We start from the raw sequence: 23,316 nt of genomic DNA on the forward strand, positions 1-23,316 counted from the left end.
AGAGTACCCAGCATTTCCTGTTTTGGGAATATGCTTGGGCTGAGATCAGGAAACCGGGTAAAACGTTTACCAGATGTGGATACTCTGATTCTGGGGGGTTGAATTATTTTGGGATTTGTATGTATACACTGTAAATAGATTGGTCTGAGCTATAGGGAGAGGTTGAGTAGGCTGGGTCTCTATTCCTTGGAGCGCAGGAGGATGAGGGGTGATCTTATAGAGGTGTATAAGATCATGAGAGGAATAGATCAGGTAGATGCACAGAGTCTCTTGCCCAGAGTGGGGGAATCGAGGACCAGAGGACATAGGTTCAAGGTGAAGGGGAAAAGATTTAATAGGAATCCGAGGGGTAACTTTTCCATACAAAGGGTGGTGGGTGTATGGAACAAGCTGCCAGAGGAGGTTGTTGAGGCAGGGACTATCCCAACATTTAAGAAACAGTTAGACAGGTAGGTACATGGTAAGACAGGTTTGGAGGGATATGGACCAAGCGCAGGCAGGTGGGACTCGTGGAGCTGGGACATGTTGGCCGGCGTGGGCAAGTTGGTCCGAAGGGCCTGTTTCCACACTGTATCACTCTATCAGTAATCATGTATTGTCTTTCTTCACAAAATGCTGGAGTAACTCAGCAGGTCAGGCAGCATCCCAGGAGAGAAGGAATGGGTGACAAGTAGTATAAGAAAATAACTGCAGATGCTGGTACAAATCGATTTATTCACAAAATGCTGGAGTAACTCAGCAGGTCGGGCAGCATCCCGGGAGAGAAGGAATGGGTGACGTTTCGGGTCGAGACCCTTCTTCAGACTGAAGACCTTCTTCAGTCTTTCTGCTGACTGGTTAGCACGCAACAATTTTTTTTTATTCACTGGACCTCGTTACACGTGACAATAAACTAACTAAGTAACAACTTTTTGCACATCTTTCATTCAGAATATCTCTCCATAATCACTGGTTTCCTTTTCCCCCAGACTGAAGAAACCGAAAGGTCGCCTATTCTTTTTCTCAAAGAGAGATGTTGGCCTGAGTCACTCCAGCTGAGTCACTCCAGCATTTTTGTGTCAACCTTCGCTCTGAACCCCGGCATCTGCTGTTCCTTGCTTCAGTGTTTGACTCGGGGGAGAGGGAGAGGGAGAGGGAGAGGGGAGGGGGTTCCAATTCCATTCACTTCTTCAGTCTGAGTTTTGGAGAAGAATCTTTTTTTATATCAAAAAATACTTTATTCAAATAATAAATATCATTCACAAAACATATTCTTAAACAAGCCCATCCGACATTTCCGGAGGTTACATTTGGTACAGACATTCACTAGTTTTGGAGAAGAATCAGCTGAAAAGCTTTGAAAAAGAAAATACAGATGAGGGAAAAAAAGGTAGATTTAAAAAAAAAACCCAAACAAACACACACATTCGAGAAATGTGTGTGTTTTATAAAGTCAGATGGAATTGCATCGCAATGGGTTAATGCTGAGTAGACGATGCAGTTTCTCTCAGCGTTGGCTCATTCGGTCGTTCACTGAGGAATGACTATTGTAATAGGTTACAGATTAAGTTGCAATGGGACTACTTTGGGTGGAAACGTGCGGATGGATTTGCTAAGTGGGGTTTTTGCTCTGCAGATTGAGAGAGGGGGAGGGAGAAAGAGAAAGGAGAGGATAGTGTGTGTCAGAGTTGGATGCAGACTGGATGTGTTTGCCCAGTTCCAGTGCCCCGGGTCAGTTCCCCCTTGTTGGAAGTGAGATTGACCAAGTGCACTACTACTACTGCTGTTGCTGCTGCTGCTGCTGTTACTATTGCAGGCGATGGCGGCTCAGGGCGACTGTCTGAGCGGCTATCTGGTGCCCTCACAGCCGCTGCCAGACCCCAGCACAGGCGACCCCGGCTCCAACAGCGAGAGGAGCACAGACTCCCCGCTCGCAGCCTCAGAGGACGATGGCCACACTCTGCAGCACTGCACTGACCCAGACTGGATGGAGGAGAGGTTCCGGGTGGACCGCAAGAAACTGGAGGCGATGTTACAAGGTGAGAGACACAGAGAGGGAAGGGGGAGAGAGGAGAGGGGGAGAGAGAATAGAGAGGGGGGGAGAGAGGAGAGGAGAGGTGGAGAGAGAGGGAGAGGAGAGGGGGAGAGAGAGGAGAGGAGAGGAGAGGGGGAGAGAGAGTAGAGGACAGGGTGGGGAGAAAGAGAAGAGGGGGGAGGGAGAGGAGGAAGGGGGGAGAGAGGGAGGAGAGGGGGGAGAGAGGAGGGGGGAGAGAGAGGAGGAAGGGGGAGAGAGAAGGGGGAAGAGAGTGGGGAGAGAGAGAATAGAAGAGGGAGAGAGAGGAGAGGGGAGGGTGGAGAGAGAGAGAGTAGAGGAGAGGGGGAGAGGAGAGAGAGGAGAGGAGAGAGAGGAGAGGAGAGAGAGGAGAGGAGAGAGAGGAGAGGGGGAGAAAGAGTAGAGGAGAGGGGGAAAGAGTAGAGGAGAGGGGGAGAGGAGAGGGGGAGAGGAGAGGGGGAGAGGAGAGGGGGAGAGGGGAATAAGGAGAGGGGGGAGAGAGAAAGAGAGGAGAGAGGTGGGGAAAGGGGAGGGAAGGAGAGGGGGAGAAAGAGGAGAGGAGGGGAGAGAGGAGAGGGGGAGAGAGAAGGGAGGAGAGGGAGATGAGAGGGGAAGAGAGAGGAGAGGGAGGAGGAGAGGAGCGAGGGGGAGAGAGAGAGAGAGAGAGGAGAGGGAGATGAGAGGGGGAGAGAGAGGGGAGGAAGGGGGAGGGAGAAAGGAGAGGTGGAAAGAGAATAGAGAGGGGGGAAGAGAAGAGAGACAAACAAACTTCCCCGGGTGATGTGACTGAGGGGCAGGGAACAGTGTAAGACAAGTCAGGAAGTTTTTGAACCAACTTTCCCCACAGTTTAGTGGTGACCTGGCCGGTCCAGGGGTGGTGGGGTGGGGACCAGTCTGGATGGGGGGTGGGGACCAGTCTGGATGGGGGGTGGGGACCAGTCTGGATGGGGTGGGGGGTGGGGGGTGTGGGGTTGATGTGTGAACGTGTGTGCTGAAGCCTGGAGCTCAGTCTCTGGGGGGCTGGCTGTTGGCAGGTTATGTCCCCGGACCAAGGGGAAAGCCATCTGACAGCTGCAGTGAACGCTGCCTCCCTCCCTCCATCAGCCGCTGATTCAACGCCACTCCAGGCTCCGGGAGTGTGGACTGAGTCTGGACAGATACAGTGTGTGTGTGTGTGTGTGTGTGTGTGTGTGACCAACCCCTTCTACGCTCTTGGACCAGCCCTCAGCATCGCTACAGTACAGTAGTTGACACAGGGAACTGCAGATGCTGGTTTACCACCCACCCAACAAAACAAAAAAAGACACAAAGTACTGGAGTAACTCAGCGGGTCAGGCAGCATCTCTGGGGAACATGGATAGGCGACGTTCCATAGAAACATAGGTGCAGGAGTAGGCCATTCGGCCCTTCGAGCCTGCACCGCCATTCAATATGATCATGGCTGATCATCCAACTCAGTATCCCGTACCTGCCTTCTTTCCATACCCCCCTGATCCCTTTAGCCACAAGGGCCACATCTAACTCCCTCTTAAATATAGCCAATGAACTGGCCTCAACTAACCTTCTGCGGCAGAGAATTCCACAGATTCACCACTCTCTGTGTGAAAAAAAACTTTCTCATCTCGGTCCCAAAAGACAGACTTCCCCCTTATCCTTAAACTGTGACCCCCTTGTTCTGGACTTCCCCAACATCGGGAACAATCTTCCCGCATCTAGCCTGTCCAACCCCTTAAGAATTTTGTAAGTTTCTATACGATCCCTCCTCAGTCTTCTAAATTCCAGCGAGTACAAGCCGAGTCTATCCAGTCTTCATATGAAAGTCCTGCCATCCCAGGGATCAATCTGGTGAACCTTCTCTGTACTCCCTCTGAGGGTCGGGACCCTTCTTCACACTGATTGTTTAAGGTGGGGGGGGGGCAGCGGTATGAAGGTTACTTTCTCTTATTTCAAGTATCCCTTGCATTCCCTCTCTCTCCATCCCTCCCCCTCCCCCTCCACCCGTGTCGTCCTGCTGGTTTAGCTGTTCGTGTCTCTTCGTTATCACCTCCACAGCCAACAATGGAGCATTGTGGGCTCTACCTTCCCTTGGCCGTTGGTGCCAGCTCGGATGTGTTCTTTACCTTATCACGCATCTAGTTTTCCCTCTCCCCTGACTGCCAGTCTGAAGAAGGGTCTCCACCCGAAACATCACCTAGTCCTTTTCTGCAGAGATGCTGCCTGACCCGCTGAGTTACCCCAGCACGTTAGACAATAGGTGCAGGAGTAGGCCATTCGGCCCTTCGAGCCAGCACCGCCATTCACCGTGATCATGGCTGATCATTCTCAATCAGTACCCCGTTCCTGCCTTCTCCCCATACCCCCTGACTCCGCTATCCTTAAGAGCTCTATCTAGCTCTCTCTTGAATGCATTCAGATAATTGGCTGCCTGAGGCAGTGAATTCCACAGATTTACAACTCTCTGACTGAAAAAGTTTTTCCTCATCTCCGTTCTAAATGGCCTACCCCTTATTCTTAAACTGTGGCCCCTGGTCCTGGACTCCCCCAACATTGGGAACATGTCTCCTGCCTCTAACGTGTCCAACCCCTTAATAATCTTATACGTTTCGATAAGATGTGCTCGATCTTTGTGTAACCCAGCATCTGCAGTTCCCCCCTACACATAAGTGATCCAGCTTTGCCCAGCTTCCTGTTCAGAAGGTTCATGGCACTTTAGAAATCTGAATAATGTTTTGAGGGAATGTTGATCTTGTTACTCGGACCCATTGACAAGTTACGGTCCAATCCGCATGTAACATTGAAGGGCACCAGACCAGCTCTTGATCTCACCCTGGGACAAAACGCAAAGTGCTCGAGGAACTCAGCGGGTCTTGGGTTCCTGAGTCACAGCTTGGGACTCGACTTGGCTTCATCATACTGTTTCACCACCCCACCCCAGAAGGTTGAGGGGGTGGGGTGGGGAAACCTCATTGAAATTTACAGAATAATGAAAGGCACAGATAGAGTGGATGTGGAAAGGATGTTTCCACTGGTGGGAGAGTCCACGACCAGAGGTCACAGCCTCAGAATTAAAATGTGCTCTTATAGAAAGGAGGTGAGGATGAACTTTGGTCAGAGGGTAGTTAATCTGTGAAACTTATTGCCACAGGGGGCTCTGGAGGCCAAGTCAGTGGATGTTTTTAAGGCAGAGATAGACAGATTCTTGATTAGAACGGGTGTCAAGGGTAATGGGGAGAAGGCAGGAAAATGGGATTAGGAAGCAGAGATCAGTCATGATTGAATGGCGGAGTGGACTCGATGGGCCAAATGGCCTCATTCTACTCCTATGAACGTGAACAATGCAGCTAAATGTGAAGCCCATCCATCGATGGGTGCGTGCCGATTGCATGTAGAGATCAGTTTTGCAGGTATTCCCAAATTTTGAGTGCAAATGTATTTTTGAAGTATGATTTAAAGGAAAAACCCGCTGCGAGCTGATCAACAGGTTTATGAAGCTTTTGTTCTGATGGTCACGACCTGCGTCGCTGGTTTGAGATGATCAGTGATGACTGGAACTTGCACCTTGTCACCTCTTCCCCCTCCTTCACCTGGTTTCATCTATCCATTTATTTCCCCCTTTTATCTCTTTCCGCCTATCAAACCATCTGTCCCTCTCTAAACCCTGCCTCCCCAATCCCTTGCCTTGATCCATCATTCCCCACCTCACTTGAATCTACCGATCGCTTCCCAGTCCCTGTCTCAACCCTCCCTTTGATCCCTTCACTCTCAGACCTGGTGCAGGGTCTCGATCCGAAACGTCGACCATCCCTTTTCCTCCGCGGGTGCTGTTTGACCCCTAGAAACTCATTAAGTAGTTTACTTGTTGCACCTTGTCCCATTGAGAACGTACTTGGATGTTGTAGTTCTAAATTTGATTTTAGAATTGTTAGCTATCCATAATTCTATATCTCGAAGGACAAACTGGACTACAATGATAACTAGATGCTCTGCAGGAGAGGTACCGAACTACAGTGAAGGTTAAATATTGAAATCCAGTCCACACTTGCACAACCCCCCTCCAAGCCATCTCCCTCTATCAACACATCCTTCCAGAAGATAGACACAAAAATGCTGGAGTAACTCAGCGGGTCAGGCAGCATCTCTGGAGAAAATGAATAGGTGACGTTTTGGGTCGAGATCCTTCTTCAGTCGACACTCCACATTTTGCGTCCACCTTCGCCGTAAACCAGCATCTCCAGTACCTTCCTCCACGACACATCCTCCTTCGACATTTTCTTTCCTTTATTTATCTATTCTCCCCTTAAATACATCTGTACAATTAATCCCAACTCCACATGGTAGCTAAATCCGCATTCCAACCATTGTCCTGATTGATATTACGCGAATTGCCCATTGGATTTACGACTGACCACCCATGAAGTGTCCTAACATCCATGAGGGGGTGGTGGTTGTTCACACTTGCAGACCGAGAATTACTGGATGGCGGCCCAAGAACGCCACTGACTTGATAAATATGCCTTCAAATCAGCTGCCGATCTTGTGAGTCAATTCTGTGACAGATTTTGTTTGTAGCGACTGAAACATTGGAGTGCTTTTTTCTTGTTTGAGCTGCCTCGTGCCTCTTGTGCTTTGAGGAAAAAATATTATAAATTACTTGATTGGATTACTTTTGTTAAGTTGCGCGCTTTACTGAGAGTTTAGTTTTATATCAAAACTGAGTTACTTGTGCATGTGGTGATGCCACACTGCTGCTGGACGATAGGGGGATGAAGGCAATGCTGCTACGAAGTTGATCTTTACAGTAAAAATAACTGAGTTAAGTAACGCAGTAAAATGCTCAATTAGAAATACTACAACACAGGAAATTATTGAATGCAATGACGCGAGAAAATGGCAAATCAGTCAGAGAGTGGTGAAGGTGTGGAATTCTCTGCCTCAGAAGGCAGTGGAGGCCAGTTTGTTGGATGCTTTCAAGAGAGAGCTGGATAGAACTCTTAAGGATAGCGGAGTGAGGGGATATGGGGAGAAGGCAGGAACGGGGTACTGATTGAGAGTGATCAGCCATGATCGCATTGAATGGCGGTGCTGGCTCGAAGGGCTGAATGGCCTACTCCTGCACCTATTGTCTATTGTCTATTGGCACTTTGGAAAGATTGGGTTAGTCCAATAATTTGTATTTGTATATTACGGCAATGTGTCTTTTATATTCGGAGATATATTCTTTTTCAGATTGGACTGTCCAAAATTATTTTTTTGCACAATCCGCAGGCATTGCCACTTTCATTTCACTGCACATCGTGTATGTGTATGTGACAAATAAACTTGACTTGACTTGATTTTAATGCATATCAAAGTATGGTTACGAACTGGGACTTGTGCAATGTATAGACTTAGATATCTCTCATGAATCTGCACACTGAGACTGCTATTCTGGAGCCTCAGTGCAACAATAAAAGCATCAAAGGGTTAAGTACATGTCATTGTCTTGACTTGAGCCAATATATACGGCCAGTCTGATAATTTGTCTTGTGTAACTGTTTTTTCTTTTGGCTTAGAAATTTTGCCTGGTTAATAATGATGATGCGTGAAGTGGGTTTGACAGGCATGCAATCAATCTGCACATTTTAAGGGAACTATCTACGAGTTAAAATTGTACTCGGCATCAACAGGGTGGATATTTTGGGTGGCACGGTGGCGCAGCGGTAGAGTTGCTGCCTTACAGCGCCAGAGACCCGGGTTCCATCCTGACTATGGGTGCTTGTCTGTACTGAGTTTGCACGTTCTCCCCGTGACCGCGTGGGTTTTCTCTGGTTCCGGTTTCCTCCCCCACTCCGAGGTCGTGCAGGTTTGTAGGTTAATTGACTTTGGTAAAATTGTAACGTGCCCCAAGTGAGAAGGATAGTGTTAGTGCACAGGGTGATAACTGGTTGGTGGGCCAAAGGGCCTGTTTCTGCGCTGTCTAACAAACTACACTAAACAAAACTAAACCATGTTTAAAGTATATTTATAACGGTCTTCAGAAACGATCACTTTGATTGTTAAAAGAGCCTGCATGACATCAATATTTAGTTTCCACTGACCCACAATTCCTCTCTGCTTTAATGGTTGTTCCGTGGGTGTCATTGTCGGCTGCTATCTCGTTTTCCCGTGGGAGTTTGCGTTAAACTGCACGGCATGTAACGGCAGCACAGGGTGCTATGACCATTATCCTTCTGTGCATGATCCTACGCCACCCCTGATCAGTGACAGACAGCCCTGTTGCTGAGGGGCTCAAATTGTAAACTCATTTTGAAGAGAGACTTATTTTTCTGTGGCTGAACTGCACCAAGAGAGTGACTTGTTTGACAAAAATATTTGGATTTTTTTTTTGTGTAATGCTTTGGGAAATGCTGATACTGATGTAAAATCTTTCTTTGCCAATCTGCGGACTTGTGTGGTAGCACAATTATGCAATGGTGACCCGAAGTAACCTACAGTAAGACACTAAGGAATTGCAGATGTTGGAATCTTAAGCGAAACACACAGTGCTGGGGGAACCCAGCTAGTGATAGTTTATCAGTTTACTTTATTGCCACGTGTACCGAGGTACAGTGAAATGCTTTTGTTAGGTGCCAACCTGTCAGCAGAAAGGCAATACGTGATTACAGTCAATGCATTTACAGTGTGGAGATACATGATATGGCGATTTTTAGATTTAGAGATACAGCGCGGAAACAGGCCCTTCGGCCCACCAAGTCCGTGCCGCCCCGCGATCCCCGCACATTAACACTATCCTACACACACACAAGGGACAATTTTTACATTTTACCCAGTCAATTAACCTACAAACCTGTACGTCTTTGGAGTGTGGGAGGAAACCGAAGATCTCGGAGAAAACCCACGCAGGTCACGGGGAGAACGTACAAACTCCGTACAGACGGCGCTCGTAGTCAGGATCGAACCCGAGTCTCCGGCGCTGCGTTTGCTGTAAGGCAGCAACTCTACTGCTGCGCCACCGTGCCGCCCTCAATAATAATGACTAGTGTGAGGTAAAGCCAACAAAGTCTGATCAAGGATCATCCGAGGGCCATCAAAGAATGAGATAGTAATTCAGTACTGCTCTCTGATTGTGGTAGGATGGTTCATAGACAGACTGAAGAAGGGTTTTGACCCGAAACGTCACCCATTCCTTCTCTCCAGAGATGCTGCCTGACCCACTGAGTTACTCCAGCGTTTTGTGTCTATCTTCGGTGTAAGCCAGCACCTGCAGTTTCTTCCTACACAAATAACATGTGGATTGGATTTGTAAGTCAGGGGAGTGGTTTGATATACTGGCATACAAAGGTGATTTTGTGATCTAAATATGCTATCAGGAATAAATAAGCAGGAGTAGGCCAGATTTGGAGTAAAAAGCAATTTAAGCCAATGCATTAGCGGTCTCGTTGGATGAAAAGGCTGTAAATGGCTACTGGCTCTTGGTTTATTGTAACGGGCCCTTTGATTGCATGTGTCATGCTCTCATGACTCTTTTAGATTGACCGTAGTCTAATTGTGGATAGTAGACCAAGAGCTGGTTTTGTAGACTTGGTCTTCGAACATCCCACTCCTCAGTCTGCTGTAGTCAACGCTGGCACAGGGGCAGCAATGCATCCCATCATCATTGCCTGTCTTCAGCGAGGGCTGGCTCCAGACATACAGTGTCCTCCATATTGTTAGGGACAAAGACCCATCATTTATTTATTTGCCTCTCTACTCCACAATTTGAGATTTGTAATAGAAAAAATCACCAGTGGTTAAAATGCACATTGTCAGATTTTATTAAAGACCATTTTTATACATTTTGGTTTCACCATGTAGAAATCACAGCTGTGTTTATACATAGCCTCCCATTTCAGGGCACCATAATGTTTGGGACACATGGCTTCACAGGTATTTGTAATTGTTCAGGTGTGTTTAAATGCCTCCGTAATGCAGGTATAAGAGAGCTCTCAGCAGCTAGTCTTTCCTCCAGTCTTTCCATCACCTTTGGAAACTTTTACCGCTGTTTATCAACATGAGGACCAAAGTTGTGCCAATAAAAGTCAAAGCAGCCATTATGAGACGGAGAAACAAGAATAAAATTGTTAGAGACATCAGCCAAACCTTGGGCTTACCAAAATCAACTGTTTGGAACATCATTAAGAAGAGAGCACTGGTGAGCTTACTAATCGCAAAGGGACTGGCAGACCAAGGAAGACCTCCACAGCTGATGACAGAAGAATTCTCTCTATAATAAAGAAAAATCCCCAAACACCTGTCCGACAGATCAGAAACACTCTTCAGGAGTCAGGTGTGGATTTGTCAATGACCACTGTCCGCAGAAGACTTCATGAACAGAAAGACAGAGGCTACACTGCAAGATGCAAACCACTTGTTGGCTGCAAAAATAGGATGGCCGGGTTACAGTTTGCCAAGAAGTACTTTGGTGCCATTTCCCAGTCCCATAAAGTGCCATTGCATCCGTCACCTTCATCCAGTTGTCCTGCGATCCATCGTGCCTCACCTTGCCCGGCCATCTTCAACCTTTGTGGGGACCGCCGTGAAGGAGGGAGGGAGGGGGAAGAACAATAAATAATGGAGGATCGCCGCGGCGGGGGCGACCAGGAGGGGAGGGAAGGGGGAGAACAAAGGTGGAGTTGGCGGGGCTACATTGTAACATTGCCAGCGCCGTATGTGGTGGCTATTTTGCATTCCTTGGGTTTGCAAGCACAGGATTTCACTGTGCCTCGTCACATGTGACAATAAAGCATTCCATCCTTCCATTCCATCGTCAGAGCATCATAGCTAAAACACACACCCCTGATCATGCCTGCCCTCGACATCCATACTGTGTTGTTTCCTTGCAGGGAGCGACCTAACTCTACTTCCCCAGTGAAATATAGTGCAGGATGAGCTCAGCAGGTCAGGCAGCATCTGTGGAGGAAACGGACAGGCGATGTATCAGGTCGTGACCCTTCTTCTGTTGTTCTTCCCTGGTGGTTGACTTGGCTCAACTCGAGCACCTCCTTATAGATTGGAGATCAGAGCTGGGACGTTCTTGGTGCGTGCTTCCATCTTTTCACTGAATTGCTCAATGAGTTATTTGGAGAGAACGTGAAAGTTCAGAAAATTCCCTTTGATAGGTTTATATATTAACATAGAAACATAGAAAATAGGTGCAGGAGTAGGCCATTCAGCCCTTCGAGCCAGCACCGCCATTCAATATGATCATGGCTGATCATCCAGCTCAGTAACCTGTACCTGCCTTCTCTCCATACCCCCTGATCCCTTTAGCCACAAGGGCCACATCTAACTCCCTCTTAAATATAGCCAATGAACTGGCCTCAACTACCCTCTGTGGCAGAGAATTCCACAGACTCACCACTCTCTGTGTGAAGAAATGTTTTCTCATCTCGGTCCTAAAAGACTTCCCCCTTATCCTTAAGCTGTGACCCCTGGTTCTGGACTTCCCCAACATCGGGAACAATCTTCCCGCATCTAGCCTCTCCAACCCCTTAAGAATTTTATATGTTTCAATAAGATCCCCCCTCAGTCTTCTAAATTCCAGCTATTAGAATAGGTCCCATTTTAATTTGAAAGCTCCCCATTTCTAGAAGTGAGAGTGTGGCTCTTGAGATTACAAGCCATTACAAGCCTTCCATCACATCACCTCAGTCTTCTATCAATAAGCCAGTTCAGAATCCAAACAAACTAGTCACTGTGGATACCGTGTATCTTAATCTTCCGGAACGGCCTACCACGCGAGACTTTATCAACTGCATTGCTAAGATCCACATAGATAACATCCACTGCCTTGCCCCTCATCAATCACCTTTGTCCCCTTCTCAAAAACGCTCATTCAAATTCATGAGACACTGATCTGAGTTAAGACTGAGGTGAGTTTAAAACTGAGGTGAGGAAAAAACTTTTTCACCCAGAGAGTTGTGAATTTGTGGAATTCTCTGCCACAGAAGGCAGTGGAGGCCAATTCACTGGATGAATTTAAAAGAGAGTTAGATAGAGCCCTCGGGGCTAGCGGAATCAAGGGATATGGGGAGAAGGCAGGCACAGGTTACTGATTGTGGAGATCAGTCGTGATCACAATGAATGGCGGTGCTGGCTCGAAGGGCCAAATGGCCTCCTCATGCACCTGTTTTTTATGTTTTTAAGAGTCTTGCGGACTTCGGCTTAATTGTTGATCTTAAACTGGCATGAAATTCACCTAGCCACAGGAGGTGGAGACCTAACCTTAATAAATGTTTGTTACTTTGGAGATAGAGGTGTGGCCTGATTTAATTGTCACGTTGACTGATCGGGTGATATCCGTGGAGAGACCATTTGGCTGCCTTGGCTTGTCTCTTGGGAAAGATCTACCAATCCCATTGGCTGATTGTGATGCCCTTAGGACCTAGATTTAATGGGAAATTAAAGGGTAACTTTGTCACACCAAGGATGGTGGGTGTATGGAACGAGCTGCTGGAGGAGGTAATCGAGGCAGGTCCTATCGCAATGTATAAGGAACATTTAGACAGGTACGTGGATAGGATAGTTTGAGAGGGATATGGGCCAAACACAGCCATTACAAGCCTTCCATCACAACCCCTCAGTCTTCTATCAATAAGCCAGTTCAGAATCCAAACCAGCAAGTCCAAACACCTGATGGGACTAATGAAAATGGGGAATGTAGGTTAGCATGGTTAAGATGGGCTAAAGGGCCTGTTTCCATGCTCGATTACTTAACTTTAACTTAACTTAACTTCACGTCTCATCTGCAGGTGGTCATTTTGGACCAAGTGGCCCTCTTGCAGCACACAACACTCTACCATTGCCCCAGGTCTTTTGTCCTCAAATCTTCTGCAGTTGGGACTGACCATCGAGCTCCCCTGACTTGCATGAGATGACAACCAACTGAGCCACAGCTGAGGCTATCAGCACCAACTAGCAACTATTGGAATTTGGGGAAATGCTTTGTCTAGGTTCGGAAGATAAGGCTCGGAAGATGACCTGGTCACTCCACTCAGTTAATGCAGAGTTCGGGTGGGCAGAGGGCAGAGTTCGGGCTTCATGTAAAAATTTCTGGTATTATGATTCACTGGCCACCACTGTCTGGAATTTGCTTTGAGTTTACTCTCCTCTGCAGGGGGGGGGGGTTAATGATTGATGGTGAACACCACATATGTTTTAAAGCCTTCACACAAGCTGCAGCTAATCATTTAAAATATTGATCTACGTTCAGAGGGGGCTTTGAAGTTTAATACAAGGAAATACTTTCCCATAATCGCAGTCTGGGGATTTTCTCTCGATTGTTTCGATAGTCTACGTTATGCTGGGGTTTTAAGGGGCTCGACGGCCTGAATGTAGACCGGCTGTTTCCTCTGTCTCTGGAGTCTAGAACCAGGAGCGGCTGCCTCAGAATGAGCGAGACAGGCCAGATGAATTATCTTCATCAAGGGAGGATATTGAGTCTTTGGAATGCTTTAATTTGGAGAACAGTGAAGTCTCATTGAAAACCCACATAGATTCCCGCATCGGTCGTGGCCTGTAGCTTCACAGAGCAGCAATGGAGGACGTCAACACTTCACCTGGCAAGGATGGCCCCTGCAACTCCATCCCACTGACCCACCTGAACCTTCATGTACTGAAAAGCATTAAAAGTTTGGCCTTTCATTAGGGTCTCGCGTAATAATTAGGCCAAAATTGATCAGAAACATAGAAAATAGGTGCAGGAGTAGGCCATTCAGCCCTTCGAGCCAGCACCGCCATTTAATATGATCATGGCGGATCACCCAAAATCAGTACCCCGTTCCTGCTTGGTACAAGGTAGTGGCTCCTGTGTGGACAATAGACAATAGGTGCAGGTGTACGGACTGGGTGTGGTCTACTGTCTTACCCACTCATATTTAGTAAGGTTGTTCCCAATGTATAGTAGGATTGTCACTGAACTTTCTGCAAAAAATAAGAATTTCTCTCTACTTTGGCACACGTGACAATAAAGTGCCATTGAAGCATTGGACAAGAAGCGAATCAAGGCGTGTGGCGATTGTGCAGGAAATTGGCTATTCGATCTCGATGAATGGATGAACGGGTTCAAAGGGCCAAATGGTCTCTTCCCACTTTGGTTCTTCATGTGTCAAAAATGAAAAGACCAATGATTTTTTTTAAACAAATAATGAACAGACGCCCTGAAAGAATGTGTTGAACAGACATAGAACCGTACAGCACAGGAACAGGTACTTCAACCCACAATATCTCAAGAATCAAGAGTGTTTTATTGTCATATGTCCCAGACAGAACAAGGAAGTTCTTACTTGCAGCAGCACGACAGAATATGTAAACATAGTACTCTGTTAATAATATAATAAATGGGAAAAAAGGTTCAGTATATCCATGCTAACATTAATATGCAAAAAAGACAAAACCAAGGCCATATAGTTCAGAGCTTAGTTGGAGGTTGTAGTGTTTGATAGCCTGATGGCTGTAGGGAAGAAACTGAACCTGGACGTTACAGTTATCAGGCTCCTGTGCCTTCTTCCCGATGGCAGGGGTGAAATGAGTGTGTGGCCAGGGTGGTGTGGGTCTCTGATGATGCTGGCTGCCTTTTTGAGGCATCGACTCCTGTAAATCCCTTCACTGGTCGGTGGGATCAGAACCCGTAATGGACTGGGCAGTGTCCACCACTTTTTGCAGTCTTCTTCACTCCTAGGGGTTCAAGTTGCTGAACTAGGCTGTGATGCAACTGGTTAATATGCTCTCTACTGTACACCTGTAGAAGTTGAAGAGAATCCTCTCTGACATACCGAATCTCCGCAATCTTCCCGTGAAGTGGACATTGATGAGCTTCCTTTATAATTGCATCAGTGTGATGGGCCCAGGAAAGATTTGTGCCGAACATGCAAAGTTAATTTAATCCCTACCTGCCCGTGACCCATATCTCTCTATTCTCTGCGTATCCATGTGCCCATCTGAAAGCCTCTTAATGCCACTATCACGTTTGCCTTCATTACCCACCAAATGGCAGCGTGATTTTAGTAAGCACTGTAAGCAAGTTGGCCAAACTGAGTGTAATTGTCAGAGGAACAGATCTACCTGTTGCTCGGTAACCCTTCAGGGTGCTTTGTTTCTCAGCTGGAATCCATTCTACTTGGTGCCGAACCTCAGAGAGCCTTCAGATAGGGGCAGCACGGTGGCGCAGCAGTAGAGTTGCTGTCTTACAGCGCCAGAGACCCGGGTTCGATCCTGACTATGGGTGCTGTCCCTAGGGAGTTTTTACGTTCTCACCGTGACCGCGTAGGTTTTCCCCGGGTGCTCCGGTTTCCCCCCACACTCCAAAGACGTGCAGTCTTGTAGGTTAATTGGCTTCGGCTAAATTGTAAATTCCAGCGTCTACTCGCTGGAATTTAGAAGACTGAGGGGGGATCTTATAGAAACATATAAAATTCTTAAGGGGTTGGAGAGGCTAGATGCGGGAAGATTGTTCCCGATGTTGGGGAAGTCCAGAACCAGGGGTCACAGCTTAAGGATAAGGGGGAAGTCTTTTAGGACCGAGATGAGAAAACATTTCTTCACACAGAGAGTGGTGAGTCTGTGGAATTCTCTGCCACAGAAGGTAGTTGAGGCTAGTTCATTGGCTATATTTAAGAGGGAGTTAGATGTGGCCCTTGTGGCTAAAGGGATCAGGGGGTATGGAGAGAAGGCAGGTACAGGTTACTGAGCTGGATGATTAGCCATGATCATATTGAATGGCGGTGCAGGCTCGAAGGGCCGAATGGCCTACTCCTGCACCTATTTTCTATGTTTTTCTATGTTTCTATGTCCCTTTTGTGTGTGTAGGAGAGTGTTAGTGTACAGGGTGATTGCTGGTCGGCGTGGACTCAGTGGCCGAAGGGCCTGTTTCTGCGCTGTATCTCTAAAGCCTGCCCAGAGTCTTCCCCTCCTGTTACAGACACTTCCCAACTGGAACAATTAAACCACCAGAGATCATCGAAGATGATGACGTTGACAATATTGCATCCAAAAGCCGGTCCCTTCACTAATACATGGAAGGGTACGCTAGTGAGGAATGTGCGTCTGATACAATTAAAACTTCCAAGTAGCCAAGGAAAGATCGAGTTTCTTTCTCAGTGATTGCAGAGGCCAGAGAAAGTTCATGGATTGCGGCCAGTGATAATATCTGAAGTACCTCAACCACCCATTATGTGAATCTCCCCCCCCCCCCCCCCCCCCCCCCCCCACTGCCTGAGGCTTGCTCGCCGTCTTCAACGTGTTTGCAGCAAATTGTGGACGCAGCCCAGACCATCACACAAACTAACCTCCCTTCCATTGACTCCATTTATGCCTCGTGCTGCCTCGGCAAGGCCAGCAGCATAATCAAGGATGAGTCACACCCTGGCAACTCCCTCTTCTCCCCTCCCCCATCAGGCAAAAGCTATAGAAGTGTGAAAGCGCACACCTCCAGATTTGGGGACAGTTTCTTCCCAGCTGTTATCAGGCAACTGAATCATCCTACTTCAACCAGAGAGCAGTGCTGAACTACTATCTACCTCCTTGATGACCCTCGGACTATCCTTGACCGGACTTTGCTGGCTTGATCTTGCACCAAACGTTATTCCCTTATCATGTATCTAAACACTGTAAATGGCTCGATTGTAATCATGCATTGTCTTTCTGTTGACTGGTTAGCACGCACCAAAAGCTTTTCACTGTACCTCAGTACACGTGACAATAAACTAAATTAAATTTGCGTGTTACCTATTTTCATTTGCTATTTAAGTTTGCCACAAATACACTTGATAGTGGTGAGTCTGGAATTCTCTGCCACAGAAGGTAGTTGAGGCCAGTTCATTGGCTATATTTAAGAGGGAGTTAGATGTGGCCCTTGTGGCTAAAGGGATCAGGGGGTATGGAGAGAAGGCAGGTACAGGTTACTGAGCTGGATGATCAGCCATGATCATATTGAATGGCGGTGCAGGCTCGAAGGGCCGAATGGCCTCCTCCTGCACCTATTTTCTATGTTTCTATAACGAATGAGTGGTAGTTTTCACTTCTGCAGACTTTCATGTTAATGCGAGAATGAATATTGCAGATTATTTATTAACCTTTGCTCAGTGTGTGTTTATTATAACAAAGGCTGTAAAAATACGACTGTGTAAATGAAAATGGTTTGTTCCAGCTGTCTCAAGTGTTACGTTTTAGATGTAAAATCTAGTCTGCCGAACTTTGAACAGATAGCAACCAGTGCTAGATTCAGGTTCGGTCAGCATCTCTGGAGAAAAAGGATGGGTGACGTTTTGGATTGGGACAATTTCACAGTCGGACTGAAGAAGGTTCTGATCTGAAACGCCACCCATCCTTTTTCTCCAGAGATGCTGCCTGACCCGCTGAATTACTCCAGCACTTTGTATCTATCTTCGGTATAAACCAGCATCTGCAATTCCTTTTCTGCGCACGAAATTCCGTTTTTTATCACTTGTCCCAACAAGAGAGTGAGCAGGGTTTTGTGGCGGTGAACATCATGGTGAATGCAAGCTTGGTGACGCACAGGAACATCCAATGTTTCGTAACAATATTTTAAAAATGTAAAACTTAACGCGTAAAAACTGCAATAATGCTTGTGGTGGAAGTGGTTCGATGTGTTACCAGTGATCCCAGACTGTGCTACAAGAAGCAATTTCTAAAACACGACTGAAGAACATGTCTGGCAATTAATGGGAAGAGGTTCTGCGAGAAGCTGATGAATACTTTTCCGATCTTAATGGATCTTAAACGTCACCCGTTCCTTCTCTCCAGAGCTGCTGCCTGTCCCGTTGAGTTACTCCGGCATTTTGTGACTACCTTCAGTATAAACCAGCATCTGCAGTTCCTTCCTGCACATTAACCAATCTTAACCACTTTGTCTATCAATTTCTGCCTGTCTCACTATTCATGTATGTTGCTGACTATTGAGAAGGGCCGAATGGCCTACTCCTGCACCTATTGTCTATTGTCTATTGTTTATCCAAATCGATCCAGCTCAATCCATTCATATCTAATCCAATCATTTAATAATTCCCTATATTTATGTGTGCTATCTCCATCTCTGTCTTTATCCCTTTATAATTTTTGATTTGTTTTCCATATCTTTTTTGTTTGCTTTGACGCATCTTTCTTTCTGTTTCAGTGATGTTAATTGGATATAAATGTCAAACACAGAAAGTGCACAGATCAGCGGGATTGACTAAGAGGGGGATTAGTGGAGCTTTTTGGAGATGTTAGTCCTTGTAAGATATATATTTTTTTGTTTACAGGTCAAGGGAGGTGCAGCTTACTCAAAGCGTGCTTTGCGATTGAGGAAGAGAAAGATGAGTAGGTGACGTTTCTGGTCGAGCCCCTTCTTCAGGCCTCAGTCTTGACCCGAAACGTCACCTATTCCTTTTCTCCAGTGATGCTGCCTGACCTGCCAAGTTACTCCAGCTTTTTTTTTCCCCATCTATATTCGGTTTAAACCGGCATACGCAAGATGTGAATGAGGTGGCATTACCAGGCTTCATCTGTAGAGAGCACCCTGACACCAATCTACTCCCTCAGCCAACATGAGCATGGCTGCACTCCAGAAAATGAGATATTTTCATCCACACCTCGTGTCAGGATGACCCCATCACCTGCAATCAGCTGTATTCATTATTCTCCTCTCTATCTTTGTGTTTAGACAAACATAGAAACATGGAAAATAGGTGCAGGAGTAGGCCTTTCGGCCCTTCACACAGAGAGTGGTGAATCTGTGGAATTCTCTGCCACAGAAGGTAGTTGAGGCCAGTTCATTGGCTATATTTAAGAGGGAGTTAGACATGGCCCTTGTGGCTAAAGGGATCAGGGGGTATGGAGAGAAGGCAGGTATGGGATACTGAGTTGGATGATCAGCCATGATCATATTGAATGGCGGTGCAGGCTCGAAGGGCCGAATGGCCTACTCCTGCACCTATTTTCTATGTTTCTATGTTTCGAGCCATTCAATATGATCATAGCTGATCATCCAGAATCATTGCCCCGTTCCTGCTTTCTCTCTTGATTCTGTTGGCCCAATATCTAACTCTCTTGAATATAAACGACGATTGGTGGTTCTGTATTGCTGCAGGGATATAAACAAGCAGGTACCACAGAACCTTTCTGCAGATGGATGGGGAGGTAGGTTGTGTTTGTGCAGAAGTGAGAACTACTACTCATTTGATATCAAATATATTTGTAGCAAATGTTAGTATCAAATTAAAATAGGTAACCAGCAAATACATTGAGGGTGATGAACAAGTCCCAGGCAGTGGAGGGATTCAACCCTGGCTTGCTGATGGGCAGGGTTCTTGCTAAAGGTTATGTGATGTCCTAAAGGGTGGAGACCTTCAATGAAGAAAGTGTGCCCTGGTATGTCTATCTTCACTAACGCAGTCTGTTACTTCAAGGAGGACATCTTCCTTGATGGTGGCACTTGGGTTCACAGTCCTTGGCCTCCTCTTGCACCTACACCTGCATCAGCTCAGTTTCTTCCTTCTAAGTTTAGTTTAGTTCAGAGATACAGCGCAGAAAAAGGCCCTCCGGCCTACTGAGTCCGCACTGACCAGCGATCCACGCACTAACACCATCCGACACATACTAGGGACAATACCAAACCAATTAGCGTACAAACCTGTGCGTCTTTGGAGTGCGGGAGGAGACCGAAGATCTCGGAGAAAACCGACTTAGGTCACGGGGAGAACGTACAAACTCCGTGCAGACAGCACGCGCAGTCGGGATCGAACCCGGGTCTCTGGCGCTGTAAGGCAGCAACTCTACCGCTGCGCCACCGCGCCACCCTTTAGGGTTCTTATATTGACAGGCAATTTCTTGGAGGATTGCGTTCATCCACTTAGGTCCCCGTTCTGGGAATTTGGTTGAATGAGGGAACTGTTGGTCCCAGCAGAGCAGTTAAAAGTACACAAGGATCGAACGTACGAAATGAGATGCGAATGGTGGGGTTTCGAAACTGGTCCAGGTTTGCAGGCTGTTGTGGAATATAGTGTCTCATCTTTCAAAGAGAAATGAGATGAAGGTGTGGAGAGAATGAGGTTGGAATGGTTCAGAACTTTGCCTGGAAGACCTAAGTGTGGTGTGAAACACGTTGTTTCCTCATGCCCCACGCCCTGTAAACTTCATTGCCATGATGTTTTGGGTTTGGGAATACATGCAGGTTTGCATTCCTCTTTGGTGATACTTTATTGTCACATGTACCTGGGTGCAGTGAAATTCTTTGTTTTGCATACAATCCAGTAATATCATACTAAAGACAAGCACAATTACAAAAATACTTTTGGAGTGTAGGAGGAAACTATAGCACCTGGAGAAAACTCATGCGGTCACGGGGAGAACGTACAAACTCCACACAGAGAGCACCCGTAGTCAGGATGGAACCTGGGTCCCTGGTGCTGTAAGGCAGCAACTCTACCACTGTGCCGCCGCCCCCAAATTTCTATTGTTTACCTGGAGAAGTTCAGGTGCAAATCCTTGTGGACGTGCAAATCCTTTCGGACGTGTAAGAAAGTAAATATGCTGATGTAAATGTGCTTGATCACACTGCATCAATGATCGAGCATATTTACATCAGCATATTTACAGCAGTGATGAGCACTGCCCAGTCCATCCCCGGCTCTGACAACACCACCATCGAAGGGATTTATTGGAGTCGCTGCCTCAAAAAGGCAGCCGGCATCACCAGAGACCCACGCCACCCTGGCCACACACTCATTTCACCCCTGCCATCAGGAAGAAGGTACAGGAGCCTGATAACTGTAACGTCCAGGTTCAGAGACAGCTTCTTCCCTACAGCCATCAGGCTATTAAACACTACATCCTCAAATAAGCTCTGAACTACAATAGACTATTATTATTATTATTATTATTATTGCACTACTGTTGTTTGTTTTTTGAGTGTATGTTTATATATATAAATATATATATATATCTGTGGGTGAAGTTTCGGGTCGTGACCTTTCTTCAGAACAGGAAGGGTCTCGACCCGAAACGTCACCCATTCCTTCTCTCCTGAGATGCTGCCCGACCTGCTGAGTTACTCCAGCATTTTGTGAAATAAATACCTTCGATTTGTACCAGCATCTGCAGTTATTTTCTTACGCCTTGTATATATCTGTGTGTGTGTGTGTACTTGTATGTGGAGAAAATACACTGAACTATTTTTTCTTTTTATTTCTTTCTTTCTTTCGTTCTCTCTCATTTATCATATTGTTTTGCGGTGTACTCTGTTTACATATTCTGTCGTGCTGCAGCAAGTAAGAATTTCATTGTTCTATCTGGGACACACGACAAAAAGAAAAGCGACTCAGTGTGAAGGGGCCAGGTTACGTGGCTGGTGATATGATGCTAGAAATGCTGGGATGATGTAATGATAGGATCCTGGGAATCAAAAGCTGTCGACCATCTCCACAGCAGCTCTGTTGATGAGGATAGGGCTGTGTTCAACCCCTCACTTAACTCGACAACCAACTCTCTTGTTTTGCCGGCGTTTAGGTTGCGTTGACGAGGTTCTCTTTCCTGTTCTCCGTCTCATCGCTGCTGTTGATTGATTATTGGGGCTTTAGTATTTTCGTTTTTCTCCCGCCTCATGTTGCACTACGATCTTTGTACCGTTCTTGCGTTTTGGATTTGTTGTTCCCGTGATTACCACAGACTTTACGGGTTCCATGCAAAGAAGGAATTTCATTACATTCTTGTATATGTGAAAATGTACACATTCTTGTATACATGAAAAAGGCGGCACGGTGGCGCAGCGGTAGAGTTGCTGCCTTACAGCGAATGCAGCGCCGGAGACTTGGGTTCGATCCTGACTACGGGCGCCGTCTGTACGGAGTTTGTACGTTCTCCCCCGTGACCTGCGTGGGTTTTCTCCGAGATCTTCGGTTTCCTCCCACACTCCAAAGACGTACAGGTTTGTAGGTTAATTGGCTGGGCTAATGTAAAAATTGTCCCTAGTGAGTGTAGGATAGTGTTAATGTGCGGGGATCGCTGGTGGGCCGAAGGGCCTGTTTCTGCGCTGTATCTCTAAAAAAAAAACCATTCTGAACCATTCTGAACCTCTCTTTTGTTTGTGTGTTACTCGTGTGTTAAACTATTGGCACCTTTCCTTCTTTTGGTCCAAGGTTGAAACCTCCATTATCTAGAACTGCAGCATAATTGAATTCTCACTTTCTACACAACGGGTGACATCTCTGTTTACCCTGTTATGGTCTCTGGTTTTAGCTAGATTCAACTAAAGAATGACTCATTTGATTATTTGCACATTGACATCGTGCCAGTTGGTACAGTTCAGGAGATCATGGTGTAGGAATGCTTATTGCTACCCTTGTGAGAACAGATGACAGCTTCTCTACAGAAACTAGGAACTGCAGATGCTGGTTTACAAAGTGCTGGTGTAACTCGGTGTGTCGGGCAGTATACCTGGAGAACATCGATAGATGACCCTTATCTGAAGTGTTCGAAAGAGTTTAATGTATTGCCAGTTGATTTAGAAAGTGCATGTCAACAGACTTGGACCTATCAACAGACCTTCTTGTGATAACAGAGGAAATTAAACATATTAAAGTGAGCAGAAAAAACGTGTCTATCCTCCTATCTACAGGTGGCACGGTGGCGCAACGTTAGAGTTGCTGCCTTACAGCACCAAAGACCCGGGTTTGATCCTGACCACGGGTGCTGTCTGTACGGAGTTTGCACGATCTCCCCCGTGACCTGTGTGGGTTTTCTCCTGGATCTCCGAATTCCTCCAACGCTCCAAAGATGTCCAGGTTTGTAGGTTAATTGGCTTGATATAATTGTAAATTGTCCCTCGTGCGTGTAGGATAGTGTTAGTGTGCGGGGATTGCTGGTCGGCGCTGTGGCCCCCGAAGGGCCTGTTTCTGCATTGTATCTCTAAACTAAACGACGTAGCAAGCAAGTAACAATTAGGAATCTGTTGGTGTCAGCATGTTACTTTGTGTACTTGGGTTCATTATTAGCAGACATTTTGGATTTCGCCTGCAGCCCCGAATGGGAAGAGACTATAGAAAAATACAACTTGGAGGAAGCTGCCATGGGCAAGCAAAGTACGCAGTAACCCTTCATAGCAGCTCGGAGAGGAGATGAAGGGAGCTACAGTCAGGCGGGGAGCTGGATAATAAACATGAATACAGGAGAATAAAGGTGAAAAAAAAATACTGAAGTTCTTCATCTTGTTTGGTTTAGAGAAACAGCATTGAGACAGGCCCTGCGGGCCCACCGAGTCCACGCCCGACCAT

The 23,316-nt window shown here is 46.6% G+C and overlaps 1 protein-coding gene across 1 annotated transcript; it reads left to right on the forward strand.

Moving 5' to 3' along the window:
• Positions 1-1,775: 1,775 nt before the first annotated feature.
• bicc1 (BicC family RNA binding protein 1) lies at positions 1,776-23,085 on the forward strand. Its single transcript, XM_078412700.1, has 2 exons — positions 1,776-2,018; positions 23,063-23,085. The coding sequence occupies exons 1-2, from the start codon at positions 1,799-1,801 to the stop codon at positions 23,083-23,085; spliced, it is 243 nt and encodes an 80-aa protein (XP_078268826.1). The 5' UTR covers positions 1,776-1,798.
• Positions 23,086-23,316: the final 231 nt, after the last annotated feature.

This window comes from Rhinoraja longicauda, chromosome 16 (assembly GCF_053455715.1).
Source record: "Rhinoraja longicauda isolate Sanriku21f chromosome 16, sRhiLon1.1, whole genome shotgun sequence".
In the NCBI taxonomy this organism is placed as follows: Eukaryota; Metazoa; Chordata; class Chondrichthyes; order Rajiformes; family Arhynchobatidae; genus Rhinoraja; species Rhinoraja longicauda.

Bases quoted from the DNA above. Each gene is read 5' to 3' on its own strand.
- bicc1 (XM_078412700.1), top strand. From the start codon at position 1,799: ATGGCGGCTCAGGGCGACTGTCTGAGCGGCTATCTGGTGCCCTCACAG. The intron at 2,019-23,062 runs GTGAGAGACACA...TTTCGCCTGCAG, and splicing joins ACTGGAGGCGATGTTACAAG to CCCCGAATGGGAAGAGACTA.